This window comes from Pongo abelii, chromosome 6 (assembly GCF_028885655.2).
Source record: "Pongo abelii isolate AG06213 chromosome 6, NHGRI_mPonAbe1-v2.0_pri, whole genome shotgun sequence".
NCBI classification, from domain to species: Eukaryota; Metazoa; Chordata; class Mammalia; order Primates; family Hominidae; genus Pongo; species Pongo abelii.
Window position 1 is genome coordinate 137,356,185 of NC_071991.2, and position 24,817 is coordinate 137,381,001.

General features: G+C 45.9%; 1 protein-coding gene across 3 annotated transcripts in view; it reads left to right on the plus strand.

Annotated features, from left to right (window-relative positions):
* Nucleotides 1-24,817, plus strand: part of TBXAS1 (thromboxane A synthase 1) — a 191,140-nt gene that overhangs the window by 130,406 nt on the left and 35,917 nt on the right. For all 3 annotated transcript variants that reach the window (XM_009243284.4, NM_001132913.2, XM_009243287.4), the window contains 1 exon segment: nucleotides 766-1,080. In XM_009243284.4, the coding sequence (XP_009241559.2) occupies nucleotides 766-1,080 (315 nt within the window).

Sequence of the window (24,817 nt, forward strand, 5' to 3'; positions counted from 1 at the left end):
GAGGGAACCGATGTGAAGATCTGATATGAAGGCTAGGGGTTGAAGAAGGCAAAGCCCGGAGACTTTGAAGACAGGCGCCGCCAAACTAGTCCCCTCCCCCTTGCCCTCACGTCTGTTAACTTTCTACTGTGTGAGAAAAACTGGTGGCTGCTCATCTAAGCCCTAAGCCGCACAGAAGTGAGCAATACAGCACATGCTTGGTTTTAAACTATGTGATGTTTCCATTGTTTTATTGTTGGAAAACCAACCACCAACCAACAGTACAAAAATGTATAAAGTAAAAAATAAAAGCCCCCCTCCTGGTTTTCCCACCTCCTCCAGCTCATTATGAACTGTTGGGTGTGGACGTTGCTAAAATTGTCTATGTGTAGACAGATATAGGTGATGATATATTTAGTACATTTGCTGTTTTTGCAGAAACAAGAGCCACAGTGCATACTGTTCCATGACCTGCTTTGTTTTTACTTAACAAAGTGGCTCAATGACTTTCAAATCAGCCCAGATAGAATGGCCTCTGCCTTGCTCAGGGCAGCAGCCCAGGCTGCTCTTCACTGCCCCAGAACCTGCCTGACCAGTGCTATACTAAGGGACATTCAGGTGGCTTCCAGGTTCTCACCGTCCCAGATAACCCAACAATGAGGAACCTTGTTGCTACTGAGCCCTTCAAAAGCTATGCCCATGTATCTCCCTCCTTTGTTCTCCAAGAAGCCTCACTCTTCATGACTGTAAGGTCAAAATGTGCATTTTTCTCCTTTTGTTCCTTAGAGGCGGAGAGACTTCCTCCAAATGGTCCTGGATGCCCGACATTCTGCAAGTCCCATGGGCGTGCAAGACTTTGACATCGTCAGAGACGTTTTCTCCTCTACTGGGTGCAAGCCGAACCCTCCCCGGCAACACCAGCCCAGACCCATGGCCAGGCCTTTGACTGTGGATGAGATTGTGGGCCAGGCCTTCATCTTCCTCATCGCTGGCTATGAAATCGTCACCAACACACTCTCTTTTGCCACCTACCTACTGGCCACCAACCCTGACTGCCAAGAGAAGCTTCTGAGAGAGGTGGACCTTTTTAAGGAGAAACACGTGAGTACAAGTTGGGTCCAGTTACCCATGGGATATCCATAGGACAATTGATTTGGTGTTTGTGGGAGTGAAACTTATTTTTAATAACTTGCTAATATCACATTCTAAGCTTATAAGATGAAATAGGGTCATTGTTCGGCTTCTCCTGCTCTCCGGGTTAGGAAGTGAAATGAAATGTTGAGAACAATAACCACAACAAACAGATAAATTGTGTGTGCACCTTCACTGTCTGGGGTAGTCCATGAAGCCAGGCCTGGCTCCAGGAAGCTGTGGAAGCCCAGGAAGGAGTCAGGCCCAAAGGGCAGGGATGGGGAAGGAGTCATGGCTTCCCAATATCTGACTTGGAGCTTTCACACGGAGGGAGGCAGGTGTGAGCCAGAACAGAACGCCAAGCTAGAAGGCAGGAGTGGACAAAAGGACAGGCCAAGCTGAAGCTGGACTGAAGACTGGAAGCTGAGGAGGAGGCTCACAAATGGTATAAGGGAAGATGGGGCCCGTCAGCGCCCAGGCCAGCTTCTGGGCATTTTCTTCTAGATGAGGCCCCTCTCGATTGTTTGTAGCAGATATAACGGGGGTGCTGAGCAAGGCTACTTTATCACCTCATTTTTTTCCTCTGGATGCTTGTGTGTGTATAACTTTGACCCATGAGTTGTTAAAGAGATTCATTTGTAAAATCTGTGCTTTAAAAGGAAGACCACCACAATGGAATCCTTTCTATTACATTCTGATATGATGGCTATTACATTCACCATTTTGAAAGGTGGTCTGTTCTGTTACTGGAACCATTAAAAAAATGTTTCATACAATGAACTGAAAACCACTTCCCGGGAAATTCTACTTCTTTATTCTACTGGGGAAGTAAAGGAGTCAGTGTCTCTTCTTCACAGCAGTTTTTAAATATTTGAAAACTGCATTCACTGTGTTACTAATTAATTGTCTTAACTTTAGGCTCAACATGAGCTTATGGTCAACTTCAAGTTCTAAGTAGTTATGACAACTGCCAAGCTGGGCCTTTCCAAACCCTGCTTACACAATTGATTTATTGAGCCTAGACGCAAGAGTTTATATTTATCCTTATTACTGTTCAAGTCAGTCAAAATAATTTTGAATCTTGATTCTGCCATCTGTTATATTAGCAATTCCTCCAGCCTCGTGTCATCTGAGACTTACTAAGCATGTCTCCTATTTCATCCAAGTCATTGATTAAAATGTTGAACAGGACAGGACTTCCCTCCAGACTGACATTGATCCATTAATCAATATTCTTTGGGCAGGGAATCTCAACAAGCCATGAATCCAAATAACCCTGCCACCCATCTTATTCTGTTTTATACGTAGTGGTTTGTGTATTTGTTCTTAAATTGAGGGAAGGGGAGAGGGAGGGACCAACAGTGACTGGGGCTCATTAGTGCAAAAGAAGTAAAAGGAGCTGGAAGCAAGGCAATCTATTAGGATACATTTAGTTGCAGATAACAGAACCCCAACCCAACTGATTTAAGCAAAACAAAAACAAAAAGTAAACAAACAAAAAGACTCATAAATGTGTATTTCTGAGTACATTTAATTGAGCAGCTCAGGAATAGATGTGGCTCCAGGCAAATCTTTGTCTAGGTCTCAAACTGGTGCACAGGTCTGTTTCTCTCTCGCCAGTTCTTGGCTGTGCTCTCTTATATTGGCCCCATCCTCCGTCATGCTCTCCTCTCAAAGCCCCAAGAAGCCTGTCAAGAGTGTCTGGGACTCCACACTTCCTTGCTTGTAACCAATGGAGGAGAGAGGGTCTGTGGCCTAAAATTCCCAGACAGAGTCATGAAGGTCACTCTGACAGGAATGTTTAGGTCGCTGCCCATTCTTTTTTTTTTTTTTTGAGATGAAGTTTCACTCTTGTTGCCGAGGCTGGAGTGCATTGGCACAATCCCGGCTCACTGCAACCCCTACCTCCCGAGTTCAAGCAATTCTCCTGCCTCAGCCTCCCGAGTCACTGGCATTATAGACATGCACCACCACAACCGGCTAATTTTGTATTTTTAGTAGAGACGGGGTTTCACCATGTTGGTCAGGCTGGTCTCGAACTCCCAACCTCAGGTGATCCGCCTGCCTCGGCCTCCCAAAGTGCTGGGATTACAGGCGTGAGCCACCACGCCTGGCCTGCTGCCCATTCTTGAACCAACTCTTGAAGCAAGGGGAATGGGGTCTCTGATAGGCTTACACCAATCAGACTCCAGCCCTCAGTCAATCATGCTCAAGTTACATGACTGAGAACTTGGGAAGGTGACTTCTCAAGGGAAGCTTAGCATGCTATCCCAGGAAGGCATTAGAGGGAAGCCCAGCACTCTGGTCTCAGTAAACCAGAAAGCACATCAAATTAAGGGCTTTGAAGCGTCTAATGAGTGTCCAGCAGTTTAGTAGACACAGCAGAATCTAGGAGAGGGGGCAGAAGCTCTAAGAGACAGAAGTCAGATCCTCATCTTGCAGGAATTCAATCGCCAATTGAGAAGCAATGTTACGTCTATGAAACAATATCTTCCTTCCACACACAGGCCTGCAGTAGAAGGCAGCAGATAATCAGGTCTAGAATGTGTGGTGTCATTTAGAGAGACACGGGGCCATAGGAGTCTGTCCCACCAGCTATAACCATAGTCACATCCAGTTATGTCAATCTGCCAGGAGGACATAGCAAGTGTTTCCATTCAAAGGCCCTCACGTAGGCACCCTTTACCTCTGGCACGGCCTTAACTGGCCATGACCTCAAGGAGGGTGTTGTCTTACCAAACCCTGGCCTCCTTCAATCCCCCCAGCCTAGGAGCAGGGCTTCTCCTCCCAGAGGACCACATGTTAGGCCGGGAGTAGTGGCTCATGCCTGTAATCCCAGCACTTTGGGAGGCCGAGGCGGGTGGATCACCTGAGGTCAGTAGTTCAAGACCAGCCTGACCAACACAGTAAAACTCCATCTCTACTAAAAATACAAAATTAGCTGGGTGTAGTGGCACATGCCTGTAATCCCAGCTACTCGGGAGGCTGAGGCAGGAGAATCACTTGAACCGGGGAGGTGGAGGTTGCAGTGAGCAAAGATTGTGCCATTGCCCTCCAGCCTGGGCAATAAGAAAGAAACTCCGTCTCAAAAAAAAAAAAAAGGACCACATATGGGGCTGTAGAGAATGTTGCAAAGCACTGGGACCCCTTGGTCAAATAAACAGATTACAGCAGGTCAAATTTTTGAGTTTAGTGTGCATAAAACCATATGGGAAGACTGCTTAGAATGCACTTTCCAGGGTCCTGACCTCAAGGGTTCCGATTCCATAAGTCTGGGCTGGGACCCAGGAACCCGCATTTTATTTTATTTATTTATTATTTTTTGAGATGGAGTCTTGCTCTATCATCCATGCTGGAGTGCAGTGGCGCAATCCTGGCTCATAGCAACCTCCGCCGCCTGAGGAACCCACGTTTTAAATAAATGTTTCCAGTGATTCTGATGCAGGTGGTCCCTGGTTCCCCTTCCAAGAAAAAAAATCAGGGTCCAAAGCCCTCCTAAGCCATGGAAGCCCCAAGGTGATTTTCTTCCCATATGTAATAGCTGGTTGTGGGGGGGAGTCTCTGAAAAATGGGAATATCTACAGCTGTCTTTTTAAAAACATACATTTGGTAGTCACAATAATGTTGCTTTGCATAGCCTTGCACATGGCACCCACTCAATGAATATTGGTAGGTTTTCTTTTTTTCTTTTCTTTCTTTCCTCCTTTTATTTTTTTAATTTTTTTTTACTATAATCAGAGCTCTGTTAATATGGGCCATCTGTCAGGACATGGAAATGCAGATTAGATGTTCACACATTAGATATTTTCCTGAAAATATTCCTGAAAATTTGCATGTAAAGTATGACTTGTTATAATTTTCCTGCTGGTTTCCATTCAACAAATATTTCTTGAGTGCCAGTTAATGCCAGACTCTGGGGCTCCAGCCCTACGCACGAGGGTGTTCTGGTCTAGCTCTTCTGTGACATCCCTGTAGAGCATCCCCATGCCTCATTAGATGGCCTTCCCTTGTATTTGTCAATGAGATTGCTTAATTTGAGCTCTAGAGTTTCTTCTCCCTGAGCAATTTCTTTCATAGCAGTGCACCATGGGAATCTGATGAGAGCTATATGCCTTCCTCCAAGAAAGAGCAGATATGTGCATGGCATCAGTTCAGATTCTTCTGTGGACAGTGATAAAAAACTCAGCCCAGATTGTCTCAGGGAGCTTACTGACCCCTATAACTGAAAACTCCAGAGGGCAGAGCTGCCTTCAGGTATGGCTTGATTCAGGGGCTCAAGCCCTGTCCAAGTTGTTCTCTCCCCCCATTTCTCAGCTCCAGTTTCTCTGGGCATGCGCCCTTCTCAGGCAGATCTCCCCTAGGGGTCTCAAGACAGCTGTGTAACCAGTGTTTTGAACAGTCTGAACTCAGTGAGGTACCAACTTGAAACCATTTGGCGTTTTTTGTTTCATTTTTTTCCTTTAAATGTGCTCTGATGAATCTCCTTTCCCTGTCCGTGATGATACCTTGGACAGATCTCGATGATTTCTGGTCATTTTGGGGGGCATTAAAAAGTCCAGGCCAGTCTGGCCCAGATGAAAACTTCAGTCTCAAATCCAATCAGTGCTCTTCTGTTCTCTTAGCTCAGGCTGACCTGTGGCCTGAGGACGCTACTCTGGGAAGGAGAAGTGTGTTTTTTCCCTTCCTTCTACCCCTCCCCTACCCCTGCTGGGCCCCTTTCTCCTCCAGAAGTGGAGCCTGTGAACCGATCCCCAAATCCTGCCTACCTGAAACTGCCCTCAGTGCCTTCCCCGGGGGGCCTCTGACGTGGGGTAGATGCAAGACGTATTCAGATGGCTCCCAGGTCTGAAGTCCTCACTGCATAATTCCCTGCCAGGGAGACAGGCTCCAGCTCCTACTACCAGCTCCTGCCCCAAGGCTGCTTGGTGGGGAATCTTGAGCAGGATACCAGCTAAATGGCTCCAGCTTCCATGCTTTCCCCAGTGTCCGCCCAGCCTATGGGAAACACACAACTGGGCCACACCCACAGTGGCCACCTTCTGCCCTCCCCTTCCTCCCTCCACCCTGTCATGTCTCTCCAAGTACTTTTCCTTTGCTCAAATAGGCAGACAGGGCACATCAGCAATTATGCTGCATAAGCAGATGGCCAAGGAGAATGGCCCACCTCTATGAGTGGCTCTGCTGAAGACCCTCTTCCTTGGCTTGGGAGTAGGGAGGACCCTCTTCCCTAGGCCAATGACTCCTTGCTCTAAATTTTCTTAAAATCCCTCTAATGTCTTTATAGGCTGAGGACGGGGGTAGGAGAGAGTAGGTTCAAGTTCAACGGGAAGAAGCAAGAGTCTCTTTCCTGGAAGTCTCAGCAAAAGCCTCCTGGCATCCCAGTGACCTCGAGAGGGTCATGCACCTGCCTCTCAACCAATCTCTGGACCCCAGAGGAATACGATCCCCTGATTGGCTTAGACTTGGGTCATGTGCCCCATCCCTGGAGTTGGTGTCTAGGTGAGGCCTTACCCAAACCACTGAGCTCTCGAGTGGAGGAGAGGTGGATCCCCAAATCGCTCTTACTAAAAGTGGGGTAAATGGCTTCTGGGTAGCCAGGAAACAGTGTGTTTGCCCACCCCTGTACATAGAATCCGTGGCCCCCAGATTAGAAGCTCCCACCTCTCAATTTTCCTGTTATGTGATCATGTTCACCTTCCCTCTGAACTTTTAAAATCCAGCTTGCCAAATTAGAAGGTATAAGTCCGGCAGTGCCTGGAACAGCCTGCTCTTGCCTATTTCTTGCAAATCATCCCAAGTTTTCTGTGATTTCTGCAGGACCAGTCGGTCCAGCTCAGCAGTTTTGCCTTATTGCATCCCTCACCATTTGAGAAGTGAAAATGTCAGGCATGAAAGTCAATAATTCAGATTCTCTGCTGTTAGCAGTTCTAAACCCCTGGCGCATATAAAGATACTCAAAGGTCTCCCTCACTATCGGGGATTTGCCTCCGCACATCCTGTCGGGCAACATCCCATCTCTCATCTCATACAGCCTTGATTGCAGTTCTCCTTTCAGGGTATAGATTTTGGTTCCAGCTTCCAAAACAGTTACAATCCACTTTTTTGTTTGTTTTTGCTTTGTTTTGTTTTGTTTTGTTTTTGAGACAGAGTCTTGCTCTGTCGCCCAGGCTGGAGTGCAGTGGCGCAATCTTGGCTCATTGCAACCTCCACTTCCCAGGTTCAAGTGATTCTCCTGCCTCAGCCTCCTGAGTAGCTGGAATTACAGGCGCGTGCCACCATGCCTGGCTAATGTTTGTATTTTTAGCAGAGATGAGATTTTTCCATGTTGGTCAGTCTGGTCTTGAACTCCTGGCCTCAAGTGATCCGCCCACTTCAGCCTCCCAAAGTGCTGGAATTACAGGCGTGAGCCACCGCGCCCAGCTTCAATCCACTTTTTAATTCATGCCCCCAGACTGATTCTTTCTGGGCCACATGCGTTTTCTTCCAAATCGTCTTGTTTGGGAATTTTATCTGGCCTCCCCTCCTCTTGTCCCACCATCAAAATTCAGTGTAAAATCTTCTTTCTCAAGTCCCCCAATCTCTTGGAGAAGTCTCTCTTTTCCCACGTTGCCTTGGTCTATGGAAAAGGAGGTAGTACGTTCAGTAAATTCAATAGTGGATGGGTGGGAAAAGGTTTGTACCATTTGTACCACTCGTAAAGCTGAAAAAACCACACCATCTATTTAATGAGACCTTTGTTATATGGATGCTTCATTGTGTTCTCATGTAATTTTGAAAAGGATGAGAAAGGAAAAAAACCAACTTCTTTTCATATAAATTGTGTCTTCTCTAGCTTTAGTGTTCTATGTTGAAATTATTGACTTTTGATCTGGCTAAACCATTCTCTTTTCTTCTCTTTGGTGCCGGACTGTGCCAGCCAAAATTTATGACCCATTTTCCTTCTGCTTAATTGTTGTTATAAATCTGCTGTGCAGAACCCAGTTGTAAATTTATCACAAACTGGATTGGATTGATATACAGCCTCTCTTTAGGATAATTTGAACACAGTTATGCCTTAGAAGGAAGGCCAAATTCTTAAAACTTCTCTTGAAGAGCTGCTTTGTAACCATTATAAATATCTAATTAAAATACAACTTACTCTTTCTTTTTCTCTTAAGGATAAAAGAACATTCTGTGCTGGTTATTTCAGCTTATTAGCTCATGCTGCTGTGTGAGCAACGTTGAGGATTTGTTCCTTGAAGCAGTCAGAGGATCTCCAAGAAAAAAAAGCACATTATGTGCTTACAAAAAAAAAAAAAAAAAAAAAAAAAGCCATTTTACCCTCAACTAGCTTTTTCATGAATACACATCCTTTGTCACAGAGGAAGGGTTGAGCAGGAAAAAAAGTGAATAGCTTAACACAAATTTATCCTCACTATGGAAAAAAAAAATGTCTTCCCATGTGGATCTCACCCAGGGAGTAGGGCATGGTTGACTTTGAGAACAAGTAAAAAACTGGAAATGGGTTTTTCCCCATGGGGAAGGTTTCCTCCCCTTTGCCCAGGTCTGCTGGGGTCGGGCTACCCACAGTTGGAAAGGAGTAAGTTCAGGAGTTCCCCATCAATTCAGTCCCCCAGCCACACAGCGGTCAGAGGTGCTGCTGAGTCTCTGCCTTCTGACAGACCCCATAACAGCACAACAGGACAACAGAGCACAAAGCCACAGGGACGAGGGAAGAGGCAAAACAGAGAACGCCTTACAGCCCTAATGTTGAAATCTAAAACAAAGAACAGTGACACTGCAGCGTGAGAAAAGTGGCAACGGGCTGCGGCACCGGCCCTTGGTTAGGGCGTCACAAAGTTTAAGGTACATGGGAATCACCTGGGAGTCGTTAAGTCTGAAGATTTTGATTCAGCAGGTCTGGGATGAGCCTGAGGGTCTGCATTTCTTTTTTGTGATTATTATATTTTTATTTTTTATTATTATTTTTTATTTTTGAGACAGAATCTCACTCTCCCCTAGGCTGGAGTGCAGTGGCACGATCTTGGCTCACTGCAGCCTCCATCTCCAGGATTAAGTGATTCTCCTGCCTCAGCCTCCCGAGTAGCTGGGATTACAGGCTCACGCCACCATGCCCAGCTAATTTTTGTATTTTTAGTAAATACAGGGTTTCAACATGTTGGCCAGGCTGGTCTCGAACTCCTGACCTCAGGTGATCTGCCCACCTGGGCCTCCCAAAGTGCTGGGATTACAGGCGTGAGCCACCGTGCCTGGCCAAGGGTCTGCATTTCTAACCAGCTCCCAGGTGATGCTGATACAGCCGGTCCACAGCCCACACTATGTACAAGGAGCCAGGTTCTGAACCATACGTACTGTGTCTCTCTCACGTGTGCTGGATGTGGCAAGTATGTATTCCTCATGACATTTAACGTGCTCATGTTCTGCAGTGGTTTACCTTTTGCTAATAAATCTCAATGGTTTCCGGATTATTCCATAATCATGAAGGCATTCACTTTATTGAGTGGGAGATGAAGTGATGCAGGAATGAGCCAATCCTAATACATTTTAGAAGTATATTAATCCTAAATAAAGCCTAAAATCATCTATTTCCTTCAATAATTGTTTCCATGGCGGGAGGTTAGGGGGAGCTTTTGAGTTTATTTAAAGTCATTTTCAAAGCAGATGAAGATGGCAACCTGAGCTTTCTGTCAGGACATGTGTGTGGACTGGTGACCTATCACATCCAACGGGACCCATCAGGCCAATCCTTTTAAGCAGGGAGCTCCACCCGGCCCCTTAGCTTCCCTACTCCCCTACGCCCCTTGGTTGTAGACAGTAGCTTCAGGTGCCAGGTGGGAGGCCATGCCAAACAACTATAGCCAAAGAGAATGTCTCTGATGCCATTTCTTTGGTGGCCTAGAACAGAATCTGTGCTATTTTCACTAGAGGAATAGGAGCTTCAGCAGGGGGCCTTGGAAATGTATCCAAGGTACCCACCTCCTGTCCTTCTTTCTGGAAGCATCTGGCCCTGGGAAGTAGCATCCCGACCACTAATATCAGGGCACTAATATCAGGCAAAGGGAGGAAAAGTCGCATCCCGACCACTAATATCAGAGAGGCCCCTCTTCCCAGCCCGTGAAGAGGGGCCTCTCTGGGTGTGTACCTGAAACCCTATCTTGGAAGTTAAGATTTGTGGTCACTGCTACCAACACACCAACTCCCAGGACACAGGATACTAGGGACTTCTGTGCCCCATCAGTGGACAACTCACAAGTTCCCAAAGCAGGGTGACCAATCGATCTGGATCAGGTGGCAGGGCCTCGGATCTTAACTATCCATTTCATTGTTATGCATACAAACTTATCTTAGAGATCTGGGCCATCTGCCCGTTCCTGTCCTGGGGACACCTGCGGGAAGGCAGGCTGTGCCTCCCAGAGGTCATCTGGGCTGCAAATGGGTGCCAAGACCTTCCTCTGCCACTACTCAGGACTCCGGACTCCTCCACATTCCCTGGAGATACTCAAAGCCCATGCCCACAGTAACCCGTAGGGAAACTGACCCGCTCTGCCTGGGAGCTGCTCCCAGGAGCCTCAGCAGTGGCAGCCAGGAGCTTAGAGACCTGCTGCGCCTCTCCCTGCCCGCCCTCTCCGCCCTCTCCCTCTCATCCCACCCCATTTCTCTGTTTTCTTTCCTCTTTCCTCTCTTCATTGTTCACAGCACTATTTGGTCTCCTTCCTCTCTTTCTTCCCTTATTCTTGTTCTGACTCTACTCCCAGGTCCAGAGAGGCCCAGAATCTTCCCTGCTCCTGCTCCACCTCCTGACCCACTGCCCCCTGGGAGCCCCTGGTCATCCCAGAAGCCTGTAAGTGCACGCAGCAGCCAAGACCCACATGCCTGCAATGGGGGTGGCATGGTGGCATGGTGGCACGGGGGAGGTAGGGTGGACAGCAGGACCGACTTGCAGGTGTTTTTTCTGGGCTGCCTGGCTTCATCAAGTGCAACACTCCAGCACTTTGAATTTTTAGCAATTAATGCCCCAAGTCCCCCTCCCCCTGAGTCCCTGCAGAGCAGACGGAGGGGCACCTGCAAAGAGAAGTCTCTCCCAGGAATGGGTCACACCAATCAGCATGTATGTGGTGTCTTTCATGTAGCAAATCTTTCATATTCAATAGCTGGGCCTCTAGAGGAACCAAGCTTTGCTAAGCAAATAAGCTTGTGGGGTTGGTTCACATCCATCCAGAAAAGCAAGAATGAAAAATAAACTTGGGAAAGTCAGCTCCACAGGTGAAGCTCAACCTTCTGTGCACCCGCTTGGCATGGAGCTAGATTCGCAACTGAATGGCTCATTTATTTAACTATTGCACACATTATGGGCTCTTAAAACATCAAAACAATGGGTTTTATTCCCAACAATTAGCTCTTGAAATAAAAGAACAAACATACTTTTTTTTTAACTTCCCCAGACTCTGTTGACCAAAGTCACTTTCATACCAGTGGAGTGGAAGCTCCAAAATGGTATCATCTGGTGGGAATTTAAAGACTTCTTGTCCCCAAAAAATCTTTTCATCACTAGGCTTAACCATTTTCCATTGGGAGGCCCTGGCTTTGTTTTGACACATGATCCGTTATTAACACACCACTAATTTTGGGAGGGGAATATCTTCAAGTCCCAGCTAGGATGTAAACGCCATGACTAGGAAGCCTCATCCGCTGGGTACCTTGGTAGGTCCCAGGGCCGAGCACAGTGCCTGGCACGTGAGAAATAGGTGTTGAGAGAAGTTATTTCACTCTTTCTTTTCTAACTGGAGACTAACTCCAAGCACAGATTTGAGGGGGGACAAGCAGGGAGGCACAGCAGATAAAGCCTGTGAGTTACTGCACCCAGCGAGAAAGGAGTCAGTGGAGTCAGGAGAGAAGGCACTGCGGGGGGAGATGGAGGCAGGTTGAAGGCAACACTTGGAGTCCCTATAGTCCTACAATTGCAGTGCAATTGCCCAGAAGATATCATGCTAAGAAAAGGAGGGAGCCTCAGCTCTTGGCCTCCGAGGAGACCTCTGGGGACATCTAGGGCAGCTTCCCATCCAGGACAGATATCTGAAAGATCATGAGGCTGGGCTTGAATCCTGCTGACAACAAGAAACTTACTACCTATGTCCCCTACCGCTGCTATGGTCCGCTTCCTCTGTCAGCTCATGGTATTTGAGCACCTACTAAATCAGCAAATTAATAGCTTCTGCCTGGGGGCTACTTCCACACTCCACTAATAGCCAATCGCTGGGCATCTCAGAGCCGAGAGAGGAAGGAAAATTGGAAAATCAGTCTACAATAAGGGGCCTTTCCAAAATGTGAGCTTATGGCCCAGACACTCCTTTAACCCTAGGTTTTCTGGGAAGTCTGTTTTGCTCCAGGACTGTGGACAGCATTATGTTTTGTTTGGTGAGCTTTCTTTTTTTTTTTTTTAGGTTATATTTTATAACTGAATATGGCATGTGTGAAAATATCAGCTACCAGACTCTGTTAGTCCAGGCATATGAATATTCCAGATCACAAGGGAGGTGTGACTCCCCTGTGAATTGCAATGCGGAAGGTTTATAAAGTTAAGCATTTAGAAATCTGTCTTTAAAATTTAAATATTTAGATTGGGTCGCTAGGACACAAAAGGCAATTCCTGTTTCTCACTCACTTAATTTGATTTTTTTTCTTTTGGTCGCACAAGCTGTTTTTCAAAGCCTCATTCCTTGAATGTTCCCTATAGGAGGAATGTAATTAAACTCCACTGGCCTCCCCCTGCTGGGACCAAACAGGGGCCAGAGCTGTAGGGAGCATAAAACAGATATCCTGCAAAAGAATCCTTATTATAAAGATGAGAAGAGAATCAACTTCCCTCTGGTTATGAACAAGAAGCTTTAGAAAGCCACCCAGGCTCTTTTTGCAATGGGCTTAGTCTCCAAGACATTTTAATTAGTAATTTAAGACTGGAAGGAAGGGGATAAACTCCTCACCTCCCTAGCTATAGGCAAGAACTTCAACTGAATGAGTAACTGGTTCAAGTGGCTGAGAAGGAGGGAGGTCCAGAGGGAGGGTGGTTCCTTAAAATGAACCAACTTTTTCATGAAAATGGCATAGCTAGATATCCCGGCCCCCAGTCAGTCACTGTTTTTGCAGTCCCACTTCTTAAGGCAGTTCTCACCCCTCACCAGAGGCAGGCACTGCCTCTCTCTGGGACACTCAGCTGGCACCAGAGCAAAGAAGCTTGTGCTGAGGGATGGTTCCCCTCACACTGGGCCAACCTGGACTTCTCTCTGACCAAAGAGCACATGCCTCCCACCAAGCGAGAAGGTGGAAAGATCCTGGCAGGGAACCCCGAGACCTCGGTACTGGCATCACCCCCGCCATGAGAGCACACGGGGCCCCTGAGCTGACACCCACTGGCAACGTGATGTGGATCACTCACATAATCCCTTCCTTAGTTTTTCTGTCTGTAAAATGGGGATAGTAACATTGTGTAGCTCATAAGGTTGTCACCAAGATTAAATGAGTTAAGAATACACGTGCAATGTTTGAACAGCGCCAGCATTACGTACATATAGCTACTCTCATTCGCCTCTCTGTGACTCAGTTTCCTTATCTGTAAAAGAAAAAGATTGGACTAGACCTCTTCTCCACTGTTCTTAATGATGATGATGATAAATGAATGTTTCTGTACCAGATCCTAAACTAAACAAAAGTTAACTTGATCCTCACAATGGCTGTATGAAGTGGGAGTCATCACCATCCCCATTTCATCAGTGGGGAAAGAAAGGCTGGATTAGTCAGGGATCTCCAGAGGAACCGAACTCATAGGACAGAGACAGAAAGACATTCATTTTCCTGAATTGGCTCATGTAATTTATGGAGTTTGGCAAGTGTGAAGTCTGCAAGGCAGGCTGGCAGTTTGGACACCCAGGCAGGAGTCAATGCAACAGTCTAGACACAGAATTCTTTCTTCGCCAGAAAACCTCAGTTTTTGCTCTTACAGCCTTCAACTGATTGGATGAGGCACACCCATATTATTGAGGGTAATCTCCTCAAAGTCAGCTGATTTTAAGTGTTTACCATATCTACAGAAGACCTTCCCAGCAACCCTGGGATTCATGTTTGATTAAATAACTGCACACTATAGCCTAGCCAAATTGACACAAAAGACTAACCATGCTAAATAACTTGAGAACATAAGGTAATACCCTAGGACGGGGTCTAGGTCGGATTGGCACTCACATTTCCCGACTCCTTAGTCTGTGTTCTTTTCAACCTTGTCTCTAATATTCCATGATTCCATGGTTCTGATGCCATTCCTCAGTGCTCTGCTATTCTTGCCTGACCAATTGGATCAATGGTGGCTCTGGCATTTCTATAAAGGGGATATCAGGGCTGCCTGCTGGGGAGGGAGGCTTGAAGCTGTGTCTGCACTGCACCTTCACAGCACTGAGAAAATGCCAGTCATCCAGGAGGACAGAGCAGCCCTGTCCTCGCCACAGTGCCCGCATCTTCATTGGTCACCTTTGCAGGCATCATCGGTGACCTGTCATCCAGGCTCTGAGCCCTGAGGATAATAAGTTTCCCTCGAAGGTCCTGGGTTTGTTGGAGCTTTTTCTCCCTCTTGCCGTGTCCTTTTCACGGTCCATCCTCTGAGTTTGTGAATTATCTTTCTTCGTGGCCCATGGGGCACAAGATGAAGAGTGCATGGGCAGCTTCTCCCCTGACACCCCTACCTCCCTGAAGCTTAACCCACATAGGGAAGAACATTCCTGAAAAAGAGACGTCACCCAGGGTTGCTTTCTGCCACAGCAGGCACCCTGCTTGGTGCCTTTCTCACTTCCATTTGTAAATGATCTTATCTCCTTCCTCTAGAAAGTTTTTCAGCCATTCCAGGCTTTCTCTTTGGGTTCCATCCCTCTGGGATTTTCCACGAATTGCATTTCCTTGTAGTTCATTTTCATCATGTTCCTTGTAAGGGAACATTCAACATGCACCCGAGACATTGGCATGCAGCCTGATTGCCCCCGGCCTCCCCTCTGCTCACTGCCAGAGCTACCTCTGCACAGAGGAGTCACTCTCCTCCCACTCCGGGGCCTCTGTCAGGGGCCAGGCTTGATGCTGTCACCAGCCAGCTCTTCACTGCTGCCCAGTGACATATTCATCTCCATTGAGAAAAGTCCCTGGGAAGTGGTTGGGAGCCGGGGGACAGCCCTGCATCCTGAGATCATAAGATCAGGGAGGCGCTCCCTGCACTCCCAGCTGGAAGGAGACCGGATCGGCCACCCTCACCAAATTCCCAGATTCTCTGACTGAAGCAAGCCAGTCCTTGGTTTGAATGGGGAATCAACTCAGGGTTATAAAATAGTCACCAGCCTTCCTGTAGGTAGAATCTGACTTCAGACAGCAAAAGACTCTAAAACAGCTTAAACTCCCGTATATGCCTTCTCCTATGCATGCCACCAGTCAGACCAAAGGCCACATGCCAATCAAGGCCCAAGAGCAGCCAGGGGTATTTCCATGTCCTCAAGAACTTTTACAAACTGTAGCTGACTGGGTTCCGCCCCTGGAGATTCGATTTAGTGGGTCTGGAGTGAGGCCTGGGCTTCTTAAAAGCCCCAGCGGATTCTAAAATGCAGCCAGGAGGAAGAACGGTTGCCAGAATCCCATGAGGCACAGATGCAAATGTGCATGTGACATTGGGTTGCATTATCAATGGCAGGACTGACTTTATAAACCTCTTCATCCTTACTGGAGCTGCTGTTTGCTTTTTAGAAGAGTCCCTCATCAGATTATCAGGAAGTTGTGGGTTTTCTGTGATCATGCTGTGGTCAGATCCAGCCCAACCAGAGAGCCAAAAACAAACAAACAAACAAAACCCAAATCCCTGGCAAGCCCCACGAGATGACTGCTCTGATAACATTCAGCAGACAAGCCTGTTTGAAATCATCTCAGAATCATACCAGACCCAAACCCAAGAGGTCATCTGGTCTATGCATCCACTCTAGGAGGGTGTGTTACTCCGTTTTCACGCTGCTGATAAAGACACATCCGAGACTGGGCAATTTACAAAAGAAAGAGGTTTCACGGACTTACAGTTCCACATGGCTGGGGAGGCCTGACAATCATGGTGGAAGGCAAAGAGGAGCAAGTCACATCTTACATGGATGGCGGCAGGCAAAGAGACAGCTTGTGCAGGGAAACTCCCTTTTTTAAAATCATCAGATCTCATGAGACTTACTCACTATCACGAGAACAGCACGGGAAAGACTCGCCCCCATGATTCAATTACCGCCCACCAGTTTCCTCCCACAACACAAGGGAATTGTGGGAGTTAAAATTCAAGATGAGTTTGGGTGGGGACACAGCCAAACCATATCAGAGGGTGAGGGGCTATTTCTCCATGTTACAGACAAGGCAACTGAAGCCTAGGGATGTTCCATCACAGGCCCACACCTTGTCTCAGAATTAAGAGGAAATGCTTCTGGCTGCCAGAGGCGGGGTGGGGTAGGGTGCAGAGTCTCTCCCCCCACCACCACCTCTATCCTTTCCCCTTTCTCTGAAAATCTCATTTGATGATTCCCCAGCCCAGCTGCAAATTAAAGATTTGTAGACCTGAAAGATGCTAATGATAGTTATCACCACCACCACCACCATCGTAACAGTAAACATTTATGGAGCTCCATAATTATTCATAATAATTTTTATGTGTTAAATAAATCTGACCTAGCTGTATAAAGAAATAGGCCCTGTTAACCAAAAATATTGGATAAATTAAAAGTCTCCTAGAAGCATCTGATGAAAGGATCTCAAGTTCCATAACACACAGACCATTCAGTGGTGTTGTTTCTGGGCTTGATTCACTGTGGGTCACTTGAACGATGTCGGGGGTATTGTCCACCTCCCAGTGCTCAGTCTGTGGCTTGTGGCCAGCTGTTCCTCTGTGGGGTCTGTGTTGGCTGTGTTAAGGCCTGCTGCAGAAACATCTCATTTCTAACATGTTTTTCTCAAGCAGTGATCCTGTGGGGTCAAGTCTTCAATATCAAATAATATTGATAATAATTATGATAGAAATAATAAGAGGCCAGGCACGGTGGCTCACATCTGTAATCCCAGCACTTTGGGAGGCAGAGTTCAGGTGGATCATTTGGGCCCAGGAGTTCAAGATCAGCCTGGTCAACATGGTGAAACCCAGTCTCTACTAAAAATACAAAAATTAGCCGAGCATGCTGGTGCACGCATGTAATTCCAGCTACTCGGGAGGCTGAGGCAGGAGAATTCCTTGAACCCAGAAGGCAGAGGTTGCAGTTCCCTGAGAATGCACCACTGTGCTCCAGCCTGGGTAACAGAGTGAGACTCTGTCTCAAAAAAAAAAAAAAAGAAAAAGAAAAAGAAAGAAAGAATAATAAGAAGAATTAGCATTCATTGAACACGCACTCTGTTCTTGGTGCTCTTGGTGCTATTTCAGGCAATTCTAACACCAATGAGATATTTTCCCCCAGTTTAAAGATTAAAGCGGCTGGCGCAGTGGTTCACATCTGCGATCCCAGCACTTTGGGAGGCCAAGGTGGGAGGATCACTTGAGGCAGGGAGTTCAATACCAGCTTGGGCAACATAGTGAGACCCCTGTCTCTACAAAAAATATATATATATATCAAAAATTAGCTGAGCCTGGTGGTGCGTGCTCCTACTCCCAGCTACTCAGGAGGCTGAGGTGGGAGGATTGCCTGAGGCCAGGAGTTGGAGGCTGCAGAGAGCTATGATGGTGCCACTGCACTCTAGCATGGGTGACAAAACAATAGTCTTGTCTCAAAAAAACAAAAAGAGACTAGAGTGAAATTGAAATTCAGAGAGTAAGTGACTTCAAGGTAGAGGCAGAAACAGAGGCTAGATTTGAATTCAATCCTCTGGCCCCAGAGTTCCTGGGAGTTATCTTGGGAAGGACTGCAAGGTCTGAGGTAGATTGTTTTAGGAGCAGGTGCTTATCTAAAGTGGAATGGCACACACTGACATACCATTAGGAATTCTATTTTCTTACCACCACAGGAGCCAGGTCTCTGTTAGGGTGATGAGAAGTTCCCAAAGTCATTTCTCCTCTCTAGGGTGTCTCCTCTCTGTCTGCTGCCACTAAATCCCTAACGACATTAGAGCAGAATAAATGGCATTTTTAAATTCAGCTTTAAGCAACAAAGAAATGCTATTAAGTCAAGATGTGTCCATCTTTACCATAAAAAGAAAAAAAGTTGGCTTCAATAACCAATAAACAGATCAAACAACAGAAAAATAAATAGCAAAAGACTACAGGGCTTGATGGCTCACGTCTGTAATCCCAGCACTTTGGGAGGCGGAGGTGGGTGGATCACCTGAGGTCAGGAGTTTGAGACCAGCCTGACCAATATGGTGAAACCCGCCTCTACTAAAAATACAAAAATTAGCCAGGCTTGGTGGTGTGAGCCTGTAGTCCCAGCTACTCAGGAGGCTGAGATAGGAGAATTGCTTGAACCCGGGAAGTGGAGGTTGCAGTGAGCCAAGATCATGCCACTGCACTCCCCAGTCTGGGCAACAGAGCAAGATTCCATCTCAATAATAATAATAATAAATAAATAGCAAAAGGAAGAAAAAACCCTCAGCTAAGAAGTATACTATTGTGTTTTTTGGGGTTCTTTTATGTAACATTTGACAAGTTTACATTTTCCTTGTCTGCCTTGGGTGCCTTAAAATAAAACTCTATCAATATTTCCATGTAACATTGGGTTTTTTTTTCCCCCTCACATAAAATCCACATATCAGGAATTCCTCTATTTATTCCGTCCCCTGGATTTCTTCCCTTGGGAATAATTCATATGTCAAACCTGTCATTTATTGATTTATTGCTGTACCTAGTAGCATTTTTCTCCCTGCCCTCAAAATTTAGCTTAAAGACCACTTAATAAGGCCTGTGCGGGTCCTCAGACTCCATGAGACTTCTGCTGATATGAGCCATAATTTAGCAAAACAAATCCTGCTCATTGCGGGCACCTAAATGGTATCCTGTTAAATTTCCATACGTGCTTTTCTTTTCTAAAGTTATGGCCTACAACTAGAAGAAGGGATGAAACATCACCCATACCTCCACATCTTATTTCCTGTATCAAATTTCAAAGCCCTTGGAGATGCAAGGCGGGTTTCTCTGATGAGTTGAGAATCAAAGCGAATCGTCTGAAATGAGAGGTGGCCCGTGGCTGTAATCCATCCCGGCTGGTGCCCCATCTTGGTTACACATTTCCAGAAACGAGCACCTCCCTGTTGTCCGTGTCTGGTCATCAGAGGCCTCTCTCCTCAGGTGGGATAACCAGAGACCAGGAAAGAAACACGTTTCTCTCCCTTGGAATTTCTCTTCCTTAGTCATTTTCAGAAAGTTGGGAGTCGGCAACCTTAAGAAGGAGTTTCCTATCATCTCTCCTCCACTTCCTCCCCTCATTTCCTCCCCGTCCTCTCCTTTTAGTCCTTCATCAATGTCTCTATTTTCTGTTCTAGATAAACAAAGAGTCCCTCTTACCTGTACGGGTCTCACCTGCCTTCCCCCTTGTCATTTCTGCAGCCAGCCTGTCTCCTGAGCCTGGCCTGGCATTCTTCAAAGACTCCTTAAGGCCACCTGGCTTCCGGTCTGCCTCTAGGCTTCACTGTCTGCACCAGAGTGGAAACTGTCATGTGCCCTCAGCAACATTTTACCCCTCCCTTCCAGAACAGACACAGGCATTTCTTCCACAAGCAGTATTCCACAGATGAAAAAAACAAAAAAATTATAAAAGTGAAACCAAAAATACTGGTAGTATATTTTTTTCCCTTCAAGAGAATGACAATCATCAGTAAAAACAACAACAACAACAACAAAACTAAGCAAAGCAGCCTGAAGATAGGCTGAAAGCACATATCTACAGATGGCTTGTTGTTGTTGTTATTGTTTTGTTTTTGTTTTTGTTATTTTTGAGACACAGTCTTGCTCTGTCACCCAGGCTGGAGTGCAGTGGCGTGATCTCGGCTCACTGCAACCCCCACCTCCTGGGTTCAAGAGATTCTCCTGCCTCAGCGTCCTGAGTAGCTGGTATTACAGGCATGTACCACCCATGCCCCATGCCCGGCTAATTTTTGTATTTTTGGTACAGACTGGGTTTCACCATGTTGGCCAGGCTGGTCTTGAACTCCTGACCTCAGGTGATCCGCCTGCCTCGGCCTCCCAGAGTGCTGGGATTACGGGCATGAGCCACCGTGCCCGGCCAGGATGTTCTGAATATTAAACTAGCTGACCGGTGAACATCAGCTGTGCTGTGGAAAAGTGAAGCAGAATGGCTTTTTATCCCTTGTGTGTGATCATCAAGACGCGGGACAGCACAGAGATTCAAAATACAATGCGTTCCCCTTGCTCGTCTGGTCAAGCTCACCTTCCTATTGCACAGGGTTGATTGGTTGGAGGCCGCCAACCTCTAGCTGAAAGGCAGAGACAGTCTCCCTTGTTATTTCGGTACCAAGCTGTGTTTCTTAGGCATTAAAATGGAGGGAAAGCAACCACTGGCCCCTCACTGGGATTGTTCTTGAGGATTCCAGACAGACCATAAGTAATTCATTGAGTCGCTCGCAAAGGACCTGGCCCTGAAGGTTTGTGGCTGCAGCATCCAGGCGAGCCAAAGGTGTCAGTGCCACCAAAATGCAGAGAAAACTCTTATCAGAAAGATGTCATTTTTTTCCCCTAAATGTCACATATACAATTTTTATTGGAGTGTGATGACAGATAGTGAATAACTTAACATAAATTTGCATAATACAATACAGCTGTTAACTTATGATCATATTAAAACACAAAGTTTTGTAGTTTGAAGCAGTTAAAAGTCTTAATCTTCTGAAAATTTCCCTCTTGTTTGTTATTTGTTTATGAGTTACTTAGGGTTGTTAGATAAAATACAGGTGTCTGGCTAAATTTGAATCTCAGATAAACTGTAAATAATTTTTTAGTGTATTTCATGCAATATTTGGGACATACTTATACTAAAAAGTTAATCTTATTGTATATCTGAAATTCACATTTAACTGAATGGTTATATTAATATTTTTATTTGATAAATCAGGCAACTCTGTATTTCATAAGCAGCTTAACCTCTCTCTACTGGCTCTTCTCTGGCAGGGCAGAGGGGGGCTGTTTTATGCAGAAAGGCACTTACTGCTGGGACCTTGATATCTTTAGACTGTGGGGGAGGCTGGCTCTCCTAGGAACACTAACAGAGTCAAAGAGATCAGACAAGAGAGGTGCCAGTGCAAAGGGGGAAACTGAGGCAGGCAGCATGCCTGGGCTTTCTTGACAGCACCAGGGGTATTATAGCCCTGTTTTTCAGATTTTTTAGACTACAACCTCATCATAAGAAATATAATTTATAATTCAACCCAGAACACACATTCCTTGTAAATGGAACAAAAAGTTTTATGAAACATGTCACCTTCTATGTACAATCTGCTCGACATCCTGTTCTAGTTGATTTCATTTCTTTAAATGCCACTCTTAACCCCCTAAATTGAATTCATGGATTGAATTCATGGTCCCCTAAAGGATCACAGCCCACATGCTGAAAAACACTGGGTTAGAGGGTCACAGTGCAGGAAAATGAATGAGGAGGTTTTTTTAATCTACTTTACAAACGAGGAAAGGTATCGGGTCCCTTAAGAGCCTTTCCAGGACAATTTTTGCTCATTTGTGGCCAAACTCGAAATAAAACTTAGGTCCCCCAACTCCCAAGCCTGCGTTTTCTGGTTTCCTTCCACCACTCTTTCTAGTATCAATTTTCCCTGTCTCCACGTTGTAATACACATTCTGGGATCCACATTTACTTGTTTTATTTTACATAATTATATTACTTGTATACTATTTCCTTATCACTTCATATTCTTCTCAAATTTCCATGTTTTATATCATTTCTGATCCAAACTGATTACATCATTGCTTACAGCACATTCCTGACCGATATCAACATTTAAACTAAATCATCTTGGCACGCACCCTCTGATCTTTGGCATCTTACTGCCCTGCCCCATCTCCAACCTCGGCTCACTATTTTGGTGCCTCAGGAGGTCTCAACCATGAACCTTCCATGTGCTCTCACTGGGATTGGCGCCATCCGTGACATAAGAAAAACATAGAAACATAAAAACATAAGAAAAACTATTATTTGTTGTCATTTGTTCTCCCTAATCTATGAAGTCAGTGGGGTATCTGTTATAAAGATTCCCTTCTAGAGTCGAGAAAACAGAGGCTCAGAGAGGCTAAGTGTTTTTCTCAGGGTCACACAGCAAATACAGAACTCCAGTCTTCTTGCTGTGTCTCTTACCCTTTGTCATCAGGATGCAGGGGCTGCTAAGCTGAGATGCCTGCAGATGAGTAAACTGGTGGGAAGAAAGACACCAATCCAAGAGATCTCCATGTATTTTGTAGATTTTTCTCACCTACTCAGTCTAGATTTTCAAACAACATACAGAACTTTCTGGGATCTTGTCATCATTCAGTGTACTGTCCTCTGGATCTTCTCCAGGAGCCACCCACTCCGCACACATTTTTTTTTTCCTAGTTGTCATAAACAAATTTCAAAGAAAGCCATTTTCTCCAGAGCCCTTTCTTGTGACTCTACCACAGTTCATCCTGGTTTGCAGTATCCAAACTCAGGGCTTCCTTCCAATGTTTTTATTAGTTTAGCAGTGGATCAGTTTACACAGAGAAGTGGATTGGAGCTCCCCTTCCCTCCCAGGGAACCACATTCCTTTTGTCTGTCCTGGTCCTTCAGCTGCAGCCTGAGCTGCCAGTGGAGAAAGTCTTCTCCAACCCTTAGGCTCAGCACCCCTCAGGGCCAGTGAGATGCACAAACAGCATCTTGCAGGTCCCACAGCACCTTCATCACTTGTATCTTCCCCCTCCCTGTGATGAAGTAGGATGAAGATGGCTGAGGGTATGGACTTTGGGCCCACCTCCCTGGCTTAAAGCTGCTGGACCCCTTACCCGGTCATGTGGCCCTGGGGCATGACACAATTCCCCCTAAGCCTCGCTTCTTCACTGTTTAAAGGGGATAATAATAGCATCTGCTCTGTTAGATTGAGGGCTGGTTAAGTGGAATAACATACTTAGCACATAGCCTGGTACCCACTTATTTTTTTATTTTGCTACTTTGTTTCAAATCTTCAAATCTTCCTATTATTCCTTTTTTACAGAGCCATCTCAGAAACCTTAGATTCGTGTCCCTTCCATGTGTCCCTTCCACATGTCCCTCCTTGTCCCGCCCCAATGCCTCTGCTCCACCCAGAGCCTCAGCACCTGCGTTCTGGCCCCTCAGTAACCAGGTCCCTCACCTGCCACTCCTGGGTTGCTCTCTCCTTTTGAACTCAGAAATTTGTCTACCCTCCCGCCCCTCCGGCCAAAATGACCTTTTTGATGCGTCCCTTTTCCCCAGGAAACTATTTTGTCTTAGGGATCAAAAATCAAAAAATCAAAGACAAAGAAAAGAAAGAAAGAAAGAAAGAGAGAGAGAGAAAGAAGGAAGGAAGGAAGGAAAGAAAGAAAGAAAGAAAGAAGGAAAGAAAGAAAGAAAGAAAGAAAGAAAGAAAGAAAGAAAGAAAGAAAGAAAGAAAGAGGGAAAGAAAGAAAGAAAGAAAGAAAGAAAGGAAGGAAGAGGGAGGAAGGGAAGGGAAGGAAAGGGAAGAAAGAAAGAAAGAAGAAAAGAGAAAGAAAGGGAGAAGAAGGAAAGAAGAAAGAAAAAGAAAGAAAGAAATAAGAAAAAGAAAGAAAGAGGAAGGAAGGAAAAGTAAGAAAGAGAAAGAAAGAAAGAAGAAACAAGAAAGAAAGAAAAGACCAAATTACCAGGATCTGAGGACCTGGGAGGATTTCAGAAATCGCTGGTCAGTCCCAGTAACTAAGGCTCAAATGCCCTCCCCGGGATTCTGCTGGAGATCATTCTGCCAGTCACTCCAGGAGCGAGGGGCTCACCTCTTCCTAAGGCAGGACTTTCCACAAGGCTAGACCAGACCAATGTCCTCCCATTAATTCATTTCCCTATGGCTTCCATCCATGGCTTCAAACTCTGGGACCCCAAAGCACAGTAGCCCTTTACAAAGTTGAAGGCTATATCCCTCTGGCTTCTGCAGCTTTTCCTGGTGTGGCAGGGTTTCAGTTCCCCTGCCCATCCACCCCCCACCCCTCTAGTCCGACTGTCTGTGTCCCTCTAGAGGGTGACACGCCTTGAATGCCAGCAAATCCTGGTGTGGGCTGATGGTGTGGAGTACAGAACGGTAGCCGCTGCCCTGTTATCAGCTGCTTCCAAAGGCCAGGGTGGTCGTTAGTGCATCATTAATAACCCATTATCGGGTTGTCATCTCTGAATTTATCTAAATTTATCTCAATTATTGTAACCATGTAGACTGATAAGCCCTAAAAGTATAAAATACACTGGATGAAAAAGCTACTTCCTATTATTTGTTCTAAAAAATTAACTCCTTCAAGTAATCTAGAGTTTGGTGACCAGTTTCCTATTTTACCCTCCTCACATCTTCAAAACTCAGCACTGGTGATTTCACTTCTGTCGATGGGATTCATCTGTCCCCCTCCACTAGACTGGAAGCTCCCTGTAGGGTGGGACCCACTATAGCATCCCCCAATGTCCAGCACGGAACTGGGGCATCACAGGTGCCCTGAGGAATGAATGGG